Raw genomic sequence first — 24,090 nt, 5'->3', positions numbered from 1 at the left:
TGAAATGACACCCCAAAATAAATTCTGCTGCTTCTCCTGAGTATGGGGATACCACATATGTGGGACTTTTTGGGAGCCTAGCCGCGTACGGGGCCCCGAAAACCAAGCACCGCCTTCAGGCTTTCTAAGGGCGTAAATTTTTGAGTTCACTTCTCACTACCTATTACAGTTTTGAAGGCCATAAAATGCCAAGATGGCACAAAACCCCCACAAATGACCCCATTTTAGAAAGTAGACACCCCAAGCTATTTGCTGAGAGGCATGTTGAGTTCATGGAATATTTTATATTTTGCCACAAGTTGCGGGAAAATTACAAACTTTTTTTTTTTTTTTTTTTTTTTAACAAAGTTGTCACTAAATGATATATTGCTCATGCATGCCATGGGCATATGTGAAATGACACCCCAAAATAAATTCTGCTGCTTCTCCTGAGTACGGGGATACCACATATGTGGGACTTTTTGGGAGCCTAGCCGCGTACGGGGCCCCGAAAACCAAGCACCGCCTTCAGGCTTTCTAAGGGCGTAATTTTTTGATTTCACTCCTCACTACCTATTACAGTTTTGAAGGCCATAAAATGCCAAGATGGCACAAAACCCCCACAAATGACCCCATTTTAGAAAGTAGACACCCCAAGCTATTTGCTGAGAGGCATGTTGAGTCCATGGAATATTTTATATTTTGCCACAAGTTGCGGGAAAATTACAAACTTTTTTTTTTTTTTTTTCACAAAGTTGTCACTAAATGATATATTGCTCACGCATGCCATGGGCATATGTGAAATGACACCCCAAAATAAATTCTGCTGCTTCTCCTGAGTATGGGGATACCACATATGTGGGACTTTTTGGGAGCCTAGCCGCGTACGGGGCCCCGAAAACCAAGCACCGCCTTCAGGCTTTCTAAGGGCGTTACAGTTTTGAAGGCCATAAAATGCCAAGATGGCACAAACCCCCCCCAAATGACCCCATTTTGGAAAGTAGACACCCCTAAATTTAGGGGTACACTAGTGAGACTAGGTAATAAATGGCGGGTGCCCTGAAACTATAAAAAAATAACTAACCAACCAGCGTCACCTGTAACAGTTATATGGTGATCACTGGTGAAAGGGTTAACTAGGGGGCAATCAGGGGGCTTTATGCGGTAGTATATGGGGGTCCCTGGCGCTATAAAAAGCTGCAGCGAACCTAAATACCTACCTGCCTAACTAGCGTCACCTGTGACACTAATACAGCGATCAGAAAAACGATCGCTTATTAGGCTGGGTTCACACTGGAGCGATGCGGGAACGCCACGAATGCGCGGCGGGTTCCTGCATCGCATGCCTCCCGGCGGCAGTTCACACTGCCCTATGCGAACTGCTGGGAGTGTCAGTGAAATGTTACTGACACCCCCAGATCAGTTCGCATATCGCAGTGCGATCTGCAAACTCGGATCGCATGGTGTGAACACCCATGCGATCCGATTCTGCTGCGGGCCAAAAAAAGGGTCCCGTGCGAATTTGCGGCGGGTGCGGCGAATGGCTGAACTCGAATCGCACAGAGATCGGATGTGATTTGCACTGCAGTGCGGTGCGAATCACATCCGTTCTCATAAACCGCTGCAATGTGAACCCAGCCTTAGTGACACTGGCGACGGGGGGTGATCACGGGGTTAAACCTTTATTGGGGGGGTTAGGGGGGTACCTTAGAACTAAAGGGGGCTAACCCTAACTGCCCTAACAGTTATTAGTCACAAATGACACCCGCCGGGTGATCAGGGGGTTAAACCTTTATTAGGTAATAAATGGCGGGTGCCCTGAAACTATAAAAAAATAACTAACCAACCAGCGTCACCTGTAACAGTTATATGGTGATCACTGGTGAAAGGGTTAACTAGGGGGCAATCAGGGGGCTTTATGCGGTAGTATATGGGGGTCCCTGGCGCTATAAAAAGCTGCGGCGAACCTAAATACCTACCTGCCTAACTAGCGTCACCTGTGACACTAATACGGCAATCAGAAAAATGATCGCTTATTAGGCTGGGTTCACACTGGAGCGATGCGGAAACGCCGCGAATCCGCGGCGGGTTCCCGCATCGCATGCCTCCCGGCGGCAGTTCACACTGCCCTATGCGAACTGCTGGGAGTGTCAGTGAAATGTTACTGACACCCCCAGATCAGTTCGCATATCGCAGTGCGATCTGCAAACTCGGATCGCATGGTGTGAACACCCATGCGATCCGATTCTGCTGCGGGCCAAAAAAAGGGTCCCGTGCGAATTTGCGGCGGGTGCGGCGGGTGTGGCGGGTGCGGCGGGTGCGGCGAATGGCTGAACTCGAATCGCACAGAGATCGGATGTGATTTGCACTGCAGTGCGGTGCGAATCACATTCGTTCTCATAAACCGCTGCAATGTGAACCCAGCCTTAGTGACACTGGCGACGGGGGGTGATCACGGGGTTAAACCTTTATTGGGGGGGTTAGGGGGGTACATTAGAACTAAAGGGGGCTAACTCTAACTGCCCTAACAGTTATTACAGTCACAAATGACACCAATGCAAAAAAAAAAAAAAAAAAAAAAAAAAAATGACATTGGTGTCACTGTGACTGGGGGGCAGGGGTAATTGGGGGGGTGATCGGGGGGTAAAGGGGGGGTGTGAGTGTGCCTGGCATGTTCTACTGTGTGTGTGAGTGTTGGTGCAACTTACTGATCCGCTCTCCTCCGTGTCGGAACGAAAAATACCGACACGGAGGAGAGAATACATCACTTCCTCTCCTGTGTTTACATTACAGGAGAGGAAGTGATGTCACCGGGGATTTCTATTCGTCGGGAGCGATCGCGAGGGGGTGGCCATGAATGAATGGCCGTCCCCTCGTCCGGGATCGCTCCCGTACGAATACCGACCGCCGCAGGCACCGGGCGGGGGCCCGATCGGGCCCCCGACCCGCGGGAGGCAAGGGACGTACATGTATGTCCTTATGCCTGCCCGTGCCATTGTACCGACGTACATCGGCGTGCGGCGGTCGGCAACTGGTTAAGCATAAAATCACAATATATAAATATACATAAATATATACATATTTACATAAATTAAAATATAGCAAATCTGCTCTCAAAACAAATAAAAAATACTTTAAGCAATAACATAAATCCTATTACGACTCACACCATTACACCAGACATCAAACTTGTGAGGTTAAGAAACAATCCCGCACCTATTATGCATGCAGCCCTTCTTCAAAAAGAAGATACTAACCAACAAAAGCTAAGGGAGTGAAAGAAACAGAAAAAGAAAAGAGCTCCTCACCCAGAGATGGGCAGTTCACCAAAGGCAAGTCTGATATTCCTCCACGCCCTTATCCAGACTGCCCGAGGCTCCCTGCCCTTCTCAAGACCCCGAATTTTCCCAACCTCACCCAGAATATTGTGCACCACCACCTCAACAGAGAGGACTTTCTTCCGCAGGGTAATCTGGCACCGTGCATTCCATGTGAAGTAACGGATAACTATACTAACTAAAAACAGTGTATCCAAATCAAAATCCCAGTGAGTCGGGAATGCCCCATACACCCACTCCGCATAACTCATGCGATAGAAAAAGGGGATACCTAGAGCCCTCCCCACCCTTTTATACACCTCTATGTTAAAGGGACACCGGAGCAAAAAGTGGTCCATAGACTCCACTTTACCAACACACTCCGCTCTAGGGCAATCCCGATCATCCACAGGGCGATGCTTCAAGTTCCCTCTCACATAGAGCCTTCCATGGAAGGCGAGCCAGGCTTGATCCCTAAACTTCAAGGGGATTCTTTCTAAATTGATTAAACACAACCCTTCCCTCATTACAGAGCCTGGGCAATCCCTTAAGGCCAGTGACACACTGAAAGCAGAGCCCAAAATCCTCTTCTCCAGAAGCTTCCTGGGGAGGGACTTGATATCCTCCACTGTCACCTGCCACTGCCGAAGTATTTTCAGACACGGGGCAACATAAGCCGGGAGCTTGCCATGTCAGACTCTCAGACTTTTCACTGGCCCGCCATCTTCCCAGCATCGCAGAAAAGGCCTAAAACAAGATTGAAAAATACCCACCCATCCCGGCGGGTTCTCTGCTAGCATGTTACCAAGATTGTACTTTAAAAACAGCAGAGAAAAGAAAACTATTGGGTTGACCATTCCTAGGCCACCCTCCCGCCTAGACAGGTAAGTTAGATTGGGTTTTATCAGGTTCAGCCTACTTCCCCATAACAGTTGGAAAAAGCAGCTGTACACCCTTGCATAGAGAGATACTGGCAAGATACAGACGAAGCTGACATATAAAAAAATTGGGACCAGGTACGTTTTGATCAAGTCAACCCTCTCCCTCAATGAAAGCTTCCATTTCTTCCAGCTTGCTACTTTGGCATTGGCACACACCAACCTGCTTTCCCAATTTCGATGACCATAGTCACCAGGACCAAATTTGATGCCCAACACTTTAATTTCCTGCTGGGGCTCTGGGAAGGCATCCGGAAGTTCGAAGCTTTCACCTTCCTCACCCATCCAGAAAACTTCACTCTTTTCATGGTTGACTTTAGAACCAGAAGCCTCCGTGTACTGCTCTATCATAGAGACCACCTCCTGCACCTCCTCCGTTCCAGAGACAATAACAGACACATCATCGGCATAGGCCACGACCTTCAAAGGTGGCACACCAGCAATGCCCAAAGGCACCCCGCACAAAGATCCACACTCTAGCCTTCTTATAAAGGGGTCAATTGCAAATACATATAACAGGGGGCTCAGAGGACATCCCTGGCGCACACCAGAGCCAACCTCAAAAGGCCGTCCAACCCAACCATTAACCAGTGGGAAGCTCTCAGCCCCTTTATATAATGTCTTCAGCCAATCTATAAACCTCCCCTGCAGGCCGTATCTACCAAGTAGCAAATACAGGTACTCGTGATTGACTCTATCAAAAGCCTTCGCCTGATCCAATGCCAGCAAGTACTTTCTCCATCCAGCAGCCCTGCATCGTTCCAAAGCCTCCCGGACAGCTAAAACCGCTGAAAAGGTACTTCTACCTTGGACCGAGCAGTGCTGATGACTGGACAACAAATCGCCTGCCACTGACGACAAGCGCCAAAAAAGAATCTTCGCCAAGATCTTTCTATCAACATTGAGAAGACTGATGGGGCGCCAGTTCTCAATCATTGAGGGGTCTTTACCTTTTGACAGAAGAATCACAGCGGATTGCCTCATGGAGGGAGGGAGCGAACCCTCTTCTAGACAGCTGTTATAAACCTCCGCTAAAAAGGGAGCCAGAATGGACTTAAAACACTTGCAGAATTCAGCTGTCAACCCATCTGGCCCAGGCGATTTTTTGGTAGCCAGCTTCTCTATAGCATGAACTACCTCATCCACTGAAATTGGTTCTGTCAAATCCATCAAAGGCAATGTACCATTTCCCAATCCTGGAGTAGAATCCAGAAAGCTTTCCATCTTGTCCCGACAAAGGTCCTTTCTTCCTAGAAGATCTGCATAATATGATCTGAAGATTTCCAGGATCCCTGATCTGGACTTCACCAGGGAACCCGTACTATCCCTCAGGCCTGTGACTGTCTTAACTGCTATGCCTTGCTTACAGTTCTGGTAAGGATCAGGCGAGTGATATTTTCCATAATCCCTCTCCAGAACCAAGGAGGCATGCCGGTCGTATTGACACTTTCTAAGAAGAAACTTCACCTCAGAGATCTCCCCTGGATCTCCTCTATACGAGACAAGACGATCAAGCTTCCTCCGCAAATGCTGGTAGGCAATGTACATACCAAGCTGCTTCTTCTTACTTATGGCCTTGAAAAGTCCAATCGCCCTTTGTTTCACAAGCTCCCACCACTCTGACTTAGTGCTGCAAAAGTCCAGAATAGAAATCAGTGCCTGGAAAAAATCCTCAAAGGATTGTCTTACCTCTACGTCTTCCAGGAGAGCCGAATTCAGTTTCCAGGTACCCCTTCCCCTGGGTGGAGTGTCCGAGGCATTCAGAGTCACAGACAGCATACAGTGGTCAGAGAACTCCACCGCCCTCAACTCAGGAGCAGAGAAAGCAGAGTTCTCCTTTAAAAAAAAACTATCTATCCTACTCTGACTATTCCCTCTCTGAAATGTGAATCTCGTGCTGCCAGGGCAGTGCTTAATATGCACATCTACCAGGCCTGCTTGTCTCACCATATCTCTAAGAAAAACGCTATCGTACGCTAGCCTGTCTATGGAGCCTCTCCTGTCTTCAGGCCTAATTATGGTGTTAAAATCACCTCCAAAGACAACCTGCTGGGACGTAAAAAGGAAGAGCTTGATCTCTGTGAGGAGGCATTTCCTGCCCCATCTTGACTGCAGTCCATAGATATTGATCAGACGCAGGTCCTGCCCCCTAACAGAGACGTCCAAGACCATGCATCTCCCAATCTCTACCTCAATTACCCGCCGGCACGTTACCATATCGGTTTTAAAAAGGACCGCAACTCCGCTGCAGGGCTCAGCCGCAAGAGACCAAAAGGAGGGACCACATCTCCACTCCCTTTTTGCTAGATGGACATCGGCCAAAGTATTGAGCCAGGTCTCTTGCAAAAATAAAATCTCAGCATCAAACTCGCTGAGCAAAAATAAGGCAATATCACGAGCTCTTGCAGATTTCATGCTGGCGACATTAATGGTCGCCACCTTTATCGGAGTGGGAACTGCCATCAGGATGATTGGGGTAGTCGTTTCTTAACCTTTGCCACACTCTCATCACCAGAAACAGCTCTCTTCAAACTATGTGACACCCCCTCATCCATGGATGGTAAAGAAAAAGATAAATCAGACACCCCATCACCTGACAAAACTGAAAAAGGGTTACCAGGAGGAACCCCTCCTGGGTCCGACTCTGAGGAAGAAATAACCACCTTATTTGTCTTCCTCTTCTTCTTTTTCTTCCTCCTAAACGTCTCCCACCCCTCATCATCCGAATCCCCCTCAACAGAGGGTGAGACATGGGATATGGACACCCTTCCATCAGCCCCACCCCCATCCAGCACCCCCACACTCCCCTGACCACGTTTGCGCTGCCGAGGGACAGGGACTGGAGGCTGAGAAGGAAGATCCACCCAACCTGCCCCCCCAGCAGCTTCCGCTAGCCCGGAGGATCTACGTACAGCAGGAATAGGGACCACCACATGGGGGACAGACTTAGGGACCACATTACTAGAGGGAACAGAATCTGAAGCAACAGATGGAACAGACACAGGAGGGACAGACTCAGGGACAACATTACCAGGGGAAACAGAACCTGAAACAGATGGAACAGACACAGGGGGGACAGACTCAGGGGCCACATTACCAGGGGAAACAGAATCCAAATCAACAGATGGAACAGACACAGGAGGGACAACAACAGTTACAGCGGCCTCATCCTCCTTATCCAGCCTCTGCAGCTCAGCCTCCAATCCTGGCAAGTTATGTAAAGCCTCTGGACACTTACTATAAGGATGGCACAAATTGCACCGAATGTGGGTACAATCCTTTGCCAAATGGTCCAAATCCTGGCGTAGCGAACACTTTTTACGGGTGCAGGTAGATGCAAAATGGCCCTTTTCACCACACTTATTACAAACTTTGGGCTGCCCCTGGTAGAATATAGTCAGCCGATCTCTTCCCAGAAAAGCTGAGCAGGGTAGATGTTGGACTACATTTCCCAGCATCCCCAATTTTAGTGACACTGTCCAGGCCCCTGTCCATATCCCATGTTCATCCAGGACCTTCCGCAGTGGAGTGAGGACCTCACCATATCGGCGTAGCCATACTATCAAATCAGCCTCTGGTATGGATTTGTTGCGCACCAGGATGGTCACCGATTTTATCAGAGGCTGCCTGGAAATCACCTTTGGCACCAAACCACTCCACTGCGGAAGGCCCTGGCACCTCCTATGTCGCTCCCAAAATAAATCCAACCCCTCAGGTTTTACAAAAGATAAATCAAATTCATAACTCCCCACTGGGCAAATCAAAGCAAAAATATCCACAGCTTTAAACCCCATTTCCAAAACCAGCTCAGCCACCCTCCCCCTCCCACTTCAACTGAACCACATTCCTCCTCCTGTACCCACTACCAATCCCACCACCAAACCTCCCCAAATTATGACCACCAATATTTACAACATTCCCCCCACCCTCCTTGGTGCGACTCCCCAAAACTGATGCATAACTCCCCATATTCCTCCCAGCAGAAGAGACATTTGTTTGTTTTGAACTGTCTGAGACATTTCTAGCAGATATCGATTGTACAGATTTGGTCTGCACAATCGATGAGTCTTTCCTCTGAGCAGAGAGAGAAATGTATTAACCCCTTCACCTCCACCACCCACCACATTCATTGTTTTATCATGACTGTCATTGTTAATACTTGCTGGTATATTCACATGTCCTGCAGTCTTCCCAGCAGTGTCAGTTCCCACTGCTGTGCTGGTGGAATCTTCAGCTGGCCTGTTCTCTTCCATCAGGACAGGACTTTCTGCAGAGGACAGTGCAGGCTGGACTGACACATCCATGGCTTCCATTGCACATGGTGCAGTATTCTGACCCCCTCCCCCACCAGCATCAATCAGCTCTGCTGGAACACAGAGAGGCTCAGGTGAGGCAATCACATTGCAGGTGTCAGACACAGTGTGTGAAACAGCAAACTTGATAGAGGGACTACAGGTCTCAGCACATGCAGGTGCAGCAACATCCATGTTCAGGGGGTTTGGTGCAGGTTCATCCTCATTCCCTGGCTGATTTTTCTGAACTTCCCTGGGACCTCTGATGGATTATCAGACATTACAAGCTTGTCCCCTCTCAGGGGGGATTCCATCCGCTGTATGAAGGTCAGGGTGCCATTCTCACTCTCAACCCCCTGGCTGGTTGCCGCTGGCGACTCCAAGGCCTTACATGGGGGGAGAGGAGCAGAGGCAGATGGACCCGGGTCATCCATATGCTGAGGCTGATCCACAGAACATGCTGAGGACTGGCTGACAAATCTCCTCTCATTTTCAAATTTTTCTTTAAATGCTCCACTTTTTTCTTTTAGTTTTTGCAACAATAAAATTTGCTGCTTCACTTTTTCTTCCAGTTCCTGTAGCTCAGGCTTCATGGCGGTGCCATTCTTACTCCAGGCCTGGAAGTATTTGGCTTTGAAGTTTTTAAGCTCCACTCTCAAAACCTTCAGCTTCTCCTCCGCTCTCCCAATCGCCCTAAAGCGATTAACAACCTTCTGGCTGAAGACACTGGCATCCACACCAGGGGCCGGACCCACAGACAGATCCTCCACCTCCTCCTCACTGGGCCCCGTGTCATTAGGGGGATCCATCTCAGGGCCTCCCCCAGGATCAGGCATTATTCCTGGGCCAAGCTAGCAGGCAAGGCCCAGGCTTGAAACATGGGTGGTTCTCACAGAGAGCTCCTTGGGTGTGTCCTCCTCCTCCTTCCCAATTTTTCTTTATTAAAAGTCTTGCAATCATTAAGCATAAAATCACAATATATAAATATACATAAATATATACATATTTACATAAATTAAAATGAATATAGCAAAACTGCTCTCAAACCAAAAAAAAAAAAATACTTTACAGCAATAACATAAATCCTATTACGACTCACACCATTACACCAGACATCAAACTTGTGAGGTTAAGAAACAATCCCGTACCCATTATGCATGCAGCCCTTCTTCAAAAAGAAGATACTAACCAAAAAAAGCTAAGGGAGTGAAAGAACCAGAAAAAGAAAAGAGCTCCTCACCCAGAGATGGGCAGTTCACCAAAGGCAGGTCTGATATTCCTCCACGCCCTTATCCAGACTGCCCGAGGCTCCCTGCCCTTCTCAAGACCCCGAATTTTCCCAACCTCACCCAGAATATCGTGCACCACCACCTCAACAGAGAGGACTTTCTTCCGCAGGGTAATCTGGCACCGTGCATTCCATGTGAAGTAACGGACAACTATACTAACTAAAAACAGTGTATCCAAATCAAAATCCCAGTGAGTCGGGAATGCCCCATACACCCACTCCGCATAACTCATGCGATAGAAAAAGGGGATGCCTAGAGCCCTCCCCACCCTTTTATACACCTCTATGTTAAAGGGACACTGGAGCAAAAAGTGGTCCATAGACTCCACTTTACCAACACACTCCGCTCTAGGACAATCCCGATCATCCACAGGGCGATGCTTCAAGTTCCCTCTCACATAGAGCCTTCCATGGAAGGCAAGCCAGGCTTGATCCCTAAACTTCAAGGGGATTCTTTCTAAATTGATTAAACGCAACCCTTCCCTCATTACAGAGCCTGGGCAATCCCTTAAGGCCAGTGACACACTGAAAGCAGAGCCCAAAATCCTCTTCTCCAGAAGCTTCCTGGGGAGGGACTTGATATCCTCCACTGTCACCTGCCACTGCCGAAGTATTTTCAGACACGGGGCAACATAAGCCGGGAGCTTGCCATGTCGGACTCTCAGACTTTTCACTGGCCCGCCATCTTCCCAGGATCGCAGAAAAGGCCTAAAACAAGATTGAAAAATACCCACCCATCCCGGCGGGTTCTCTGCTAGCATGTTACCAAGATTGTACTTTAAAAACAGCAGAGAAAAGAAAACTATTGGGTTGACCATTCCTAGGCCACCCTCCCGCCTAGACAGGTAAGTTACATTGCGTTTGATCAGGTTCAGCCTACTTCCCCATAACAGTTGGAAAAAGCAGCTGTACACCCTTGCATAGAGAGATACTGGCAAGATACAGACGAAGCTGACATATAAAAAAATTGGGACCAGGTACGTTTTGATCAAGTCAACCCTCTCCCTCAATGAAAGCTTCCATTTCTTCCAACTTGCTACTTTGGCATTGGCACACACCAACCTGCTTTCCCAATTTCGATGACCATAGTCACCAGGACCAAATTTGATGCCCAACACTTTAATTTCCTGCTGGGGCTCTGGGAAGGCATCCGGAAGTTCGAAGCTTTCACCTTCCTCACCCATCCAGAAAACTTCACTCTTTTCATGGTTGACTTTAGAACCAGAAGCCTCCGTGTACTGCTCTATCATAGAGACCACCTCCTGCGCCTCCTCCGTTCCAGAGACAATAACAGACACATCATCGGCATAGGCCACGACCTTCAAAGGTGGCACACCAGCAATGCCCAAAGGCACCCCGCACAAAGATCCACTCTCTAGCCTTCTTATGAAGGGGTCGATTGCGAATACATATAACAGGGGGCTCAGAGGACATCCCTGGCGCACACCAGAGCCAACCTCAAAAGGCCGTCCAACCCAACCATTAACCAGTGGGAAGCTCTCAGCCCCTTTATATAATGTCTTCAGCCAATCTATAAACCTCCCCTGCAGGCCGTATCTACCAAGTAGCAAATACAGGTACTCGTGATTGACTCTATCAAAAGCCTTCGCCTGATCCAATGCCAGCAAGTACTTTCTCCATCCAGCAGCCCTGCATCGTTCCAAAGCCTCCCGGACAGCTAAAACCGCTGAAAAGGTACTTCTACCTTGGACCGAGCAGTGCTGATGACTGGACAACAAATCGCCTGCCACTGACGACAAGCGCCAAAAAAGAATCTTCGCCAAGATCTTTCTATCAACATTGAGAAGACTGATGGGGCGCCAGTTCTCAATCATTGAGGGGTCTTTACCTTTTGACAGAAGAATCACAGCGGATTGCCTCATGGAGGGAGGGAGCGAACCCTCTTCTAGACAGCTGTTATAAACCTCCGCTAAAAAGGGAGCCAGAATGGACTTAAAACACTTGTAGAATTCAGCTGTCAACCCATCTGGCCCAGGTGATTTTTTGGTAGCCAGCTTCTCTATAGCATGGACTACCTCATCCACTGAAATTGGTTCTGTCAAATCCATCAAAGGCAATGTACCATTTCCCAATCCTGGAGTAGAATCCAGAAAGCTTTCCATCTTGTCCCGACAAAGGTCCTTTCTTCCCAGAAGGTCTGCATAATATGATCTGAAGATCTCCAGGATCCCTGATCTGGACTTCACCAGAGAACCCGTACTATCCCTCAGGCCTATGACCGTCTTAACTGCTATGCCTTGCTTACAGTTCTGGTAAGGATCAGGCGAGTGATATTTTCCATAATCCCTCTCCAGAACCAAGGAGGCATGCCGGTCGTATTGACACTTTCTAAGAAGAAACTTCACCTCAGAGATCTCCCCTGGATCTCCTCTATACGAGACAAGACGATCAAGCTTCCTCCGCAAATGCTGGTAGGCAATGTACATACCAAGCTGCTTCTTCTTACTTATGGCCTTGAAAAGTCCAATCGCCCTTTGTTTCACAAGCTCCCACCACTCTGACTTAGTGCTGCAAAAGTCCAGAATAGAAACCTGTGCCTGGAAAAAATCCTCAAAGGATTGTCTTACCTCTACGTCTTCCAGGAGAGCCGAATTCAGTTTCCAGGTACCCCTTCCCCTGGGTGGAGTGTCCGAGGCATTCAGAGTCACAGACAGCATACAGTGGTCAGAGAACTCCACCGCCCTCAACTCAGGAGCCGAGAAAGCAGAGTTCTCCTTTAAAAAAAACCTATCTATCCTACTCTGACTATTCCCTCTCTGAAATGTGAATCCCGTGCTGCCAGGGCAGTGCTTAATATGCACATCTACTAGGCCTGCTTGTCTCACCATATCTCTAAGAAAAACGCTATCATACGCCAGCCTGTCTATGGAGCCTCTCCTGTCTTCAGGCCTAATTATGGTGTTAAAATCACCTCCAAAGACAACCTGCTGGGATGTAAAAAGGAAGGGCTTGATCTCTGTGAGGAGGCATTTCCTGCCCCATCTTGACTGCGGTCCATAGATATTAATCAGACGCAAGTCCTGCCCCCTAACAGAGACGTCCAAGACCATGCATCTCCCAATCTCTACCTCAATTACCCGCCGGCACGTTACCATATCGGTTTTAAAAAGGACCGCAACTCCGCTGCAGGGCTCAGCCGCAAGAGACCAAAAGGAGGGACCGCATCTCCACTCCCTTTTTGCTAGATGGACATCGGCCAAAGTATTGAGCCAGGTCTCTTGCAAAAATAAAATCTCGGCATCAAACTCGCTGAGCAAAAATAAGGCAATATCACGAGCTCTTGCAGATTTCATGCTGGCGACATTAATGGTCGCCACCTTTATCGGAGTGGGAACTGCCATCAGGATGATTGGGGTAGTCGTTTCTTAACCTTTGCCACACTCTCATCACCAGAAACAGCTCTCTTCAAACTATGTGACTCCCCCTCATCCATGGATGATAAAGAAAAAGATAAATCAGACATCCCATCACCTGACAAAACTGAAAAAGGGTTACCAGGAGGAACCCCTCCTGGGTCCGACTCTGAGGAAGAAATAACTACTTTATTTGTCTTCCTCTTCTTCTTTTTCTTCCTCCTAAACGTCTCCCACCCCTCATCATCTGAATCCCCCTCAACAGAGGGTGAGACATGGGATATGGACACCCTTCCATCCGCCCCACCCCCATCCAGCACCCCCACATTCCCCTGACCACGTTTGCGCTGCCGAGGGACAGGGACTGGAGGCTGAGAAGGAAGATCCGCTAAACCTGCCCCCCCAGCAGCCTCCGCTAGTCTGGAGGACCTACGTACAGCAGGAATAGGGACCACCACATGGGGGACAGACTTAGGGACCACATCACTAGAGGGAACAGAATCTGAAACAGAAGGAACTGACACAGGAGGGACAGACTCAGGGACCACATTACCAGGGGAAACAGAACCTGAAACAGATGGAACAGACACAGGAGGGACAGACTCAGGGACCACATTACCAGGGGAAACAGATGGAACTGACACAGGAGGGACAACAACAGTTACAGCGGCCTGATCCTCCTTATCCAGCCTCTGCAGCTCAGCCTCCAATCCTTGCAGGTTATGTAAAGCCTCTGGACACTTACTGTAAGGATGGCCAAGCTGTTGGCACAGATTGCACCGAATTTGGGTACAATCTTTCGCCAAGTGGTCCAGACCCTGGCATAGCGAACACTTTTTACGGGTGCAGGTAGAGGCAAAATGGCCCTTTTCACCACATTTATTGCAGACTTTGGGCTGTCCCTGGTAGAAAATAGTCAGCCGATCTCTTCCCAGAAAAGCTGAGCAGGGCAGATGTTGGACTACATTGCCCAGCACCCCCAGTTTTAGTGACACCGTCCAGGCCCCTGTCCATATCCCATGCTCATCCAGGACCTTCCGCAGTGGAGTGAGGACCTCACCATATCGGCGTAGCCATACTATCAAATCAGCCTCTGGTATGGATTCGTTACGCACCAGGATGGTCACCGATTTTATCAGAGGCTGCCTGGAAATCACCTTTGGCACCAAACCACTCCACTGCGAAAGGCCCTGGCACCTCCTATGTCGCTCCCAAAATAAATCCAACCCCTCAGGTTTTACAAAAGATAAATCAAATTCATAACTCCCCACTGGGCAAATCAAAGCAAAAATATCCACAGCTTTAAACCCCATTTCCAAAATCAACTCTGCCACCCTCCCCCTCACTGGTGGGGTCCCCTCCCCCTCCCACTTGAACTGAACCACATTCCTCCTCCTATACCCACCACCAAACCCCCCTATATTGTGACCACCAATATTTACAGTATTCCCCCCACCCTCCTTGGTGCGACTCCCCACAACAGATGCATAACTCCCCATATTCCTCCCAGCAGAAGAGATATTTGTGTGTTTTGAACTGTCTGAGACATCTTTAGCAGATATCGATTGTACAGATTTGGTCTGTACAATCGATGAGTCTTTCCTCTGAGCAGAGAGAGAAATGTCATTTTTGTTTTTCCCAGCAGTATTAACCCCTTCACCATCACCTCCACCACCCACCACATTCATTGTTTTATCATGACTGTCATTGTTAATACTTGCTGGTATATTCACATGTCCTGCGGTCTTCCCAGCAGTGTCAGTTCCCACTGCTGTGCTGGTGGAATCTTCATCTGGCCTGTTCTCTTCCATCGGGACAGGACTTTCTGCAGAGGACAGTGCAGGCTGGACTGACACATCCATGGCTTCCACTGCACATGGTGCAGTATTCTGACCCCCTCCCCCACCAGAATCAATCAGCTCTGCTGGAACACAGAGAGGCTCAGGTGAAGCAATCACATTGCAGGTGTCAGACACAGTGTGTGAAACACATGCAGCAAATGTGGTAGTGGAACTACAGGTCTCAGCACATGCGGGTGCAGCAACATCCATGTTCAGGGGATTTGGTGCAGGTTCATCCTCATTCCCTGGCTGATTCTTCTGCACATCCACAGGGACCTCTGATGGATTATCAGACATTACAAGCTTGTCTCCTCTCAGGGGGGATTCCATCCGCTGGATGAGGGTCAGGGTGCCATTCTCACTCTCAACCCCCTGGCTGGTTGCCGCCGGCGACTCCAAGGCCTTACATGGGGGGAGAGGAGCAGAGGCAGATGGACCTGGGTCATCCATATGCTGAGGCTGATCCACTGAACACGATGAGGACTGGCTGACAAACCTTCTCTCGTTTTCAAACTTTTCTTTAAATGCTCCACTTTTTTCTTTTAGTTTTCCCAACAATAAAGTTTGCTGCTTTACTTTTTCCTCTAATTCCTGTAGCTCAGGCTTCATGGCGGTGCGATTCTTACTCCAGGCCTGGAAGTATTTGGCTTTGAAGTTTTTAAGCTCCACTCTCAAAACTTTAAGTTTCTCCTCCGCTCTCCCAATCGCCCTAAAGCGATTAACAACCTTAAGGCTGAAAACGCTGGCATCCATACCAGGGCCCGGACCCACAGACAGATCCTCCACCTCCTCCTCACTGGGCCCCGTGTCATCAGGGGGATCCATCTCAGGGCCTCCCCCAGGATCAGGCATTATTCCTGGGCCGAGCTAGCAGGCAAGGCCCAGGCTTGAAAAATGGGTGGTTCTCACAGAGAGCTCTTTGGGTGTGTCCTCCTCCTCCTTCCCACTGATCACCAATGTAAAGAACATTCTTCCCACTGATCACCAATGTAAGGAACATTCTTCTCACTGATCACCAATGTAAGGAACATTCTTCCCACTGATCACCAATGTAAGGAACATTCTTCTCACTGATCACCAATGTAAGGAACATTCTTCTCACTGATCACCAATGTAAGGAACATTCTTCTCACTGATCACCAATGTAAGGAACATTCTTCTCACTGACCACCAATGTAAGGAACATTCTTCTCACTGATCACCAATGTAAGGAACATTCTTCTCACTGATCATCAATGTAAGGAACATTTTTCTCATTGATCACCAATGTAAGGAACATTCTTCTCACCGATCACCAATGTAAGGAACATTCTTCTCACCGATCACCAATGTAAGGAACATTCTTCTCACCGATCACCAATGTAAGGAACATTCTTCTCACAGATCACCAATGTAAGGAACATTCTTCTCACTGATCACCAATGTAAGGAACATTCTTCTCACTGACCACCAATGTAAGGAACATTCTTCCCACTGATCACCAATGTAAGGATCATTCTTCTCACTGATCACCAATGTAAGGAACATTCTTCTCACTGACCACCAATGTAAGGAACATTCTTCTCACTGATCACCAATGTAAGGAACATTCTTCCCACTGATCACCAATGTAAGGAACATTCTTCTCACTGATCACCAATGTAAGGAACATTCTTCTCACTGATCACCAATGTAAGGAACATTCTTCTCACCGATCACCAATGTAAGGAACATTCTTCTCACTGATCACCAATGTAAGGAACATTCTTCTCACTGATCACCAATGTAAGGAACATTCTTCTCACTGATCACCAATGTAAGGAACATTCTTCTCACTGATCACCAATGTAAGGAACATTCTTCTCACTGATCACCAATGTAAGGAACATTCTTCCCACTGACCACCAATGTAAGGAACATTCTTCTCACTGATCACCAATGTAAGGAACATTCTTCTCACTGATCACCAATGTAAGGAACATTCTTCTCACCGATCACCAATGTAAGGAACATTCTTCTCACCGATCACCAATGTAAGGAACATTCTTCTCACTGATCACCAATGTAAGGAACATTCTTCTCACTGATCACCAATGTAAGGAACATTCTTCTCACTGATCACCAATGTAAGGAACATTCTTCTCACTGATCACCAATGTAAGGAACATTCTTCTCACTGATCACCAATGTAAGGGACATTCTTCTCACTGATCACCAATGTAAGGAACATTCTTCTCACTGATCACCAATGTAAGGAACATTCTTCTCACTGACCATCACACTAATGTACCATGTAGTGTAGTTATGGTATTTTAGCAGGGGTGCCCTGAGACCAGAAAGATTTTTTAGGGATTCCTTTGTGCTAAAAAGGTTGAAAAAGGCTGCTATAGATAAAGATGGATTATTCCTCTCTAATAGCAGATATTAGCACATTTTTGCCTCTATATCCAACCACTGTCATTCTTAGGTTTGAAAAGCAAACCACAATTTCATAACTAGTGATAGCATCCATAAAGCTATGCCTTATATAATCTTTGAGTTTCATCAATGTAACAATGTTTTGTACCTCTTGCAGGGCTCAGCAACATCATTGGCATCATCGTCTACATCTCCAGCAATGCAGGGGACCCCAGCGACAAGAAAGACGAAGACAAAAAGAACCACTACAACTATGGCTGGTCCTTTTATTTCGGGGCCTTGTCCTTCATCGTGGCCGAGACTATAGGAGTATTGGCTGTAAACATTTACATTGAAAGGAACAAAGAGATCAGGTTTAAGTTGAGGAGGGAATTTCTTAAGACCTCCTCTTCTCCATACGCCAGGATGCCGAGCTACAGGTACCGTAGAAGAAGGTCGAGGTCCAGCTCTCGCTCCACGGAAGCGTCTCCTTCTCGGGAGGTGTCCCCCCTTGGAATTAAATATGCCACAACCATTCCGATGGGCGAGATTTCTATGTACACACTTTCTAGGGAACCTTTGAAAATCACCACAGCGGCTAGCTTTAACCCGGACCCAGACGGAAATTTCATGCAAGTCCACAACTGTTTCCAGAAAGAACTGAAGGAAGGCTTTAACATCAATGTGGTTAATCGAAGGACAACTCCGGTTTGATCATGGATTCTTAGTGCGGTGAGGATTTTATATACAAAAGGAAAGCTATAAGTGGACATTCATGGATAAATAACCACAATGGTGCCACTAAACTCTAAAACATGAAAGTGCCATCGGGCAAAGAAGAACGGGTAGGACACGCTCAGTTCTTCCCCTACCCAGAAGACAGTTTCAGTGGATATGTGTACTCCTAACCAAATGTTTGTATACTGTTCATTGTTAATTTCTTCCTGACAAAGTGAAAACCTGTGCACTTTTTGGTTTCCTGTGTCGTGAAGAACACAGGAGATTCCATGTAAGATGACGTATTGGTGACCAACACTTGGTTTTTGCTGGACACTGAAACATTTGGTAAAGTAGTAAGGGTGGAATTGCCCTCAACTCCCTTTGCCAGAATAAGCCATGTTGAATTTATTTTGCCAACCCTGTTTTATTGTATTAAAAGCTCCAAAGCAAAACTACCACTATGGCCTCCACTTAACACTAGTGGTTGATAGAATGGAAATAACCATCGAGATTGTTTTATAGAATGGAAATAACCCTCAAGAGTGGTTGGGAAAATGGAAGCAACCATCAAAAGTGGTTGATAGAATGGAAATAACCCTCAAGAGTGGTTGGGAAAATGGAAGTAACCATCAAGAATGGTTGGGGAAATGGAAATAACCCTCAAGAGTGGTTGGGAAATGGAAGTAACCCTCAAGAGTGGTTGGGAAAATGGAAGTAACCATCAAGAGTGGTTGGAGAAATGGAAATAACCCTCAAGAGTGGTTGGGAAAATGGAAGTTACCATCAAGAGTGGTTGATAGAATGGAAATAACCCTCAAGAGTGTTTGGGAAAATGGAAGTAACCATCAAGAGTGGTTGATAGAATGGAAATAACCATCAAGAGTGCATCAGAGTCGGTACGCTCTGCTTGCTTCACCCATTCTTGGTGGATGATCCTTGGTACATTTACAATGTGATGCACTGGGACAAGGTTTGCTGTCAACATATTAGCAATCTAGAACCCCAAAATGTTCCCTCCATGACGGAGAGAACAGATTTGTCTGGGTGGCCCCAAGGCAGACACTGTGGATTTTTTTTGTTTAGCTTACTTGATTTCCTCCTCCTCTTCCTCAGTCTTGGTAGGAAATGGCACAGACTGGACCGATGCCTTTTGTATCTATGTTTTGGATTCTGATCTGACTGTTTGGAACTTTGACTGTTACGTGAACCATGTTAAAAAAAAACTAAATATGGGCCAATCTCATGCATAATCTGCAAAATAAAAAATATGAATATGATCTAAGGCCAAAAACACCAACAACAATGGATTAAAAATAATACTAGAAAAAAAAGTAATTCAATTAAGTTTTGATTTAATGTATTTCTTTGTTTTACAAAAGGAAAGCCAAGTAACCCAATTGTCATAGATCATATTATAGGTGAGATTTGCCCCTATTTGGCTCATATTAACTGTGCGAAGAAAAGAAATAAAAACTGAGACAAAACAAACTAGTAAAAAATACAAACAAGGGACAACTTTTTAATATAAGGAGAATAAGGGCTCATTTACACTTTCTTCGACTTTAACACACATTAAATCGCCTACCGCTTTAACATGCTTTTTTTTTCATGTGTTTTTGAGGATTCTGTGATGCTTTTTTGAAGCTTTAATGAAGCTTGGCAAATGCCCTGTGTGTGTTCATTTTTTATTTGTTTTTAAAGGGGCCCAGTAAAATCCTGGCTCAGTACTACCCCCACTCGGCAGATCCCCAGCTCATTAGTACCTCTGTTCAGCAGATTCCCAGCTTATTAGTACCCTCGTTCAGCAGATCCCATGCTCAGTAGCACCCTCAGCTCTGCTGATGCCTCACTCAATAGCACCTCCAGCTTTGCTGATCCCCCGCTCAATAGTAACCCCCAGCTCTGCCGAACCCCACTCAGAGGAAACCCCCAGCTTTGCGGATCCCCTGCTCAGTATTTAGCCCCAGCTCTGCCGATCCCCCACTCAGAAGAAACCCTTAGCTTTGCTGATCCCCCACACAGTGGTAACCCCCAGCTCTGCTGATTCCCCACACAGAGGTAGCCCCCAGATTTTCTGAACCCCCTCTCAGTAAAACCCCCACTCTTCTGATCTTCTGGTTTTCTGATCCAACTCTCTCTCCAGCCCCCGCTCACCTCCCGCTATATTGCTCCCATGCTGCACACCATGCGCTAGTTTCTCTTGCTCAGGTCCCCCAGCTCTGATGATCCTCCGCCGCTCAGTCCTCACTCTCCAGCCCCCCTCACCTTCCGCTATAGCGTTCCCATGTTGCACACCACGTGTGATGTCTGCTAGTTTTTCCAGTCTGGAACCCACTCACCTCCCTGCTGCTCCACACTGCACTCCAGATGTTATGTCTGCACCAGACACTCCCAGAATATATACACATGAACTGGAAGTGACTGCTGATGACGTCACCTGCTGTGGTCCCTCAGCTCTGCTGATCCTCTGCCACTCAGTCCTCTTTCTCTGGTCCCTGTTCACCTTCTGCTATAGCGTTCCTATGTTGCACATGACCTGCGTCAACTGCTAGTTGCTCTTCTCTATTTCAGACCCTGCTCACCTTCTTGCTGCTGGTGTCTGCACCACACACTCCCAGAACTGCTAAAGACGTCTTTCCGGTTTGCTTGCTGGTTTCCCAGTGCATCCTGGGACATCGCATACCTGCAATACCTTCAAAACAAAGCTAAGCTAATGCTGAATAAAAGCTCCACAAAAGCTTCAGGTGCTGTAAACGAGTGTTGTCAGACTTCTATGGAGGCTTTGGAGATGCTTCAAAGCACCAAGAAAGTGACATGGGGTATACATTTTTTAAGCAAAACAAACACATCATGTGACCAGGACTGTAAGCTAATCATTTTAATTAGTGACAGGGGCTTTGCTTAGTATTCAGACTTCTCAAAAAAAAAAAAAAGCACATCCAAGGCCGCATTTTGAAGAAAGTGTAAACAAGCCCTTATAACCTTAAATTAGAGGCAATGGGTGGCCTAAACAGATATAGGCAAATCCTAAATCAAAATCTTATGTATCCAACTCCTATTCACGCAATGTTTACCAATTTTGTACTAAGACTTTTTTCAAGACTGTACTTTTTAAATAACTTTATTACTTCAAAACTGTGCCCAGGGTTCTACGTTTTTATTGCAACAAGGTCTGCCCTCTACACTATGAATCATTTTTGTCAAATGAGAATATAACTATACTATATTATGGTTTCTAAGAAAGCTATGGATCTCCATTCATGCCAGATCTGTAGTGTGTCCTCTACAGGTAACTACCAAAACACAGGGTTTCCAATATGTCCTACCATTATGGTGAGACCTGCACACTGAAGTGTCAAAAAACACAAACCTAGTACCCGTCCCTTGGGTTTCTTGGTTAAGTGTTCAATTGTAGGGCATTAGAACATGTTTGCCAACATTGGGACATCACTGTGCATCCAGGATTTTATTTCTAAAGCCATGTCTTTGGAAGCCACCAAACTTTCCTCAATGATGGCTATTACCCAAATTTGCTCAGGAACACCAACATCCTTGTTCCACCCATCTATTACGGTAAGTCTTTTGTTTTGGTAGTTGCTTGTGTTCCACTGTGAATCTTCGACTGTTAGAACCAGCAAGCCCAACCCTGGTTGTATAAAGACTGTCAACTCCAAATGCCAAATTTTATTTTTGGTGTTGTGAAGAAGTAATCCCCCCCGCAGTGGACACCACCCAACCATTTACCCTCAACATTTCATGAATTAGTGCAATACTTTTTAACAAGAAACTTAATAAGCTTGACCTATAGAAAAACAGTACCTGACCAGTGGTTTATAAGGCAGTTGGTTTTGTCTTTTTTAGGCCACCATTCTAGTATTTGAGGAACTAAAGCATATCATAAATGGCTAAAATCCAAAATTTCATGACAAAAAAAAAAAAATATACGCAAAAGCCTTTGTAAGATTTTATGCTATTATTCAGCCGCTGTATATATAGAAGTCATTTTCTGAGATGTAAAATTTTGAATGAATATTCTGCTTGATAAAGGAGCCTAGATTTTTTTTCTTGATCTCATTGCTTTTGTAGGAATTTTACAGTATTTGTATACAATGATACTCTCACATGATGCTTGATGAGATGATATGACCTGATGGGGAATAAAAAGGACATTGGATGTCCAATGGGTTGAAAAGGACATTGGATGTCCAATGGGTTGAAAAGGACATTGGATATCCAATGGGTTGAAAAGGACTTTGGATGTCCAATGGGTTGAAAAGGACTTTGGATGTCCAATGGGATGAAAAGGACATTGGATGTCCAAGGGGATGAAAAGGACATTGGATGTCCAATGGGTTGAAAAGGACATTGGATATCCAATGAGTTGAAAAGGACTTTGGATGTCCAATGGGTTGAAAAGGACATTGGATGTCCAATGGGTTGAAAAGGACATTGGATATCCAATGGGTTGAAAAGGACTTTGGATGTCCAATGGGTTGAAAAGGACTTTGGATGTCCAATGGGTTGAAAAGGACATTGGATGTCCAATGGGTTGAAAAGGACTTTGGATATCCAATGGGATGAAAAGGACATTGGATGTCCAAGGGGATGAAAAGGACATTGGATGTCCAATGGGTTGAAAAGGACATTGGATATCCAATGAGTTGAAAAGGACTTTGGATGTCCAATGGGTTGGAAAGGACATTGGATGTCCAATGGGTTGAAAAGGACATTGGATGTCCAATGGGTTGAAAAGGACATTGGATGTCCAATGGGTTGAAAAGGACTTTGGATATCCAAGGGGATGAAAAGGACTTTGGATGTCCAATGGGTTGGAAAGGACATTGGATGTCCAATGGGTTGAAAAGGACATTGGATGTCCAATGGGTTGAAAAGGACATTGGATGTCCAATGGGTTGAAAAGGACATTGGATGTCCAATGGGTTGAAAAGGACTTTGGATATCCAATGGGATGAAAAGGACATTGGATGTCCAAGGGGATGAAAAGGACTTTGGATGTCCAATGGGTTGGAAAGGACATTGGATGTCCAATGGGTTGAAAAGGACATTGGATGTCCAATGGGTTGAAAAGGACATTGGATGTCCAATGGGTTGAAAAGGACATTGGATGTCCAATGGGTTGAAAAGGACATTGGATGTCCAATGGGTTGAAAAGGACTTTGGATGTCCAATGGGATGAAAAGGACATTGGATGTCCAAGGGGATGAAAAGGACATTGGATGTCCAAGGGGATGAAAAGGACATTGGATGTCCAAGGGGTTGAAAAGGACATTGAATGTCCAATGAGTTGAAAAGGACTTTGGATGTCCAATGGGCTGGAAAGGACATTGAATGTCCAATGAGTTGAAAAGGACTTTGGATGTCCAATGGGCTGGAAAGGACATTGGATGTCCAATGGGTTGAATAGGAGATAGAATATCCAAGTTGGATCCCTGCTAGCATTGGGAACTGTTTGTCCTACTCCTCCGAGATTATATTTTGCTAATTAAGGACAAAGGAGCGGAAAAGATTTAGAATTATGCGAAAGAGTAACCCACTAAAAGTAGTCCTCTACCTTTTTGGCCTACGTACCCTATCATGGGTCATCTCTGAGCTCAGGTACCATAAGAATTTATAAGTTCATTGTCTATTAAAAAAGTTTAAGATCCCCTCTTTTTATTCAAATAAATGTAAAGAAATATCCTCTATTACAGAAATAAAATAAAATAAAACAGACCTTCCAGTTAATGAAATACACGTTGCTGCTTGTTTTCTGCGATTGTTTCTGTAATCTGGTGCCAGAGATGACGGCTGTGCCAGTTCTTCCCGGCTGACACCTCTAGACACTGCAGCTCTTCAAAAAAGATCTTTTGGTTGTTTTCCTTTCAGCCACAAAATAATACCGTCTCTGCGTTCGCCTCTTTGCCTGCCTCACCCAACATGAAGAGAAAATTCTGAAAAACTGAAC

At 46.3% G+C, this 24,090-nt stretch overlaps 1 protein-coding gene across 1 annotated transcript in view; it reads left to right on the top strand.

Annotated features, from left to right (window-relative positions):
* The window catches only part of CACNG4 (calcium voltage-gated channel auxiliary subunit gamma 4), a 92,874-nt gene extending 68,999 nt beyond the window's left edge, over nucleotides 1–23,875 (top strand). Inside the window, exon 4 of the mRNA XM_077460650.1 lies at nucleotides 17,584–23,875. Within this exon, the coding sequence (XP_077316776.1) occupies nucleotides 17,584–18,119 (536 nt within the window). The 3' untranslated portion in view covers nucleotides 18,120–23,875. The remainder of the gene's footprint in view (nucleotides 1–17,583) is intronic.
* Nucleotides 23,876–24,090: the final 215 nt, after the last annotated feature.

This window comes from Lithobates pipiens, unplaced genomic scaffold, assembly GCF_037356315.1.
Source record: "Lithobates pipiens isolate NorthernLeopardFrog02 unplaced genomic scaffold, aLitPip1_a1.2 Scaffold_28, whole genome shotgun sequence".
NCBI lineage: Eukaryota > Metazoa > Chordata > Amphibia > Anura > Ranidae > Lithobates > Lithobates pipiens.
The sequence above is the reverse complement of the archived record's forward strand: the minus strand, read 5'-3'. Positions and strand labels throughout refer to the sequence as shown.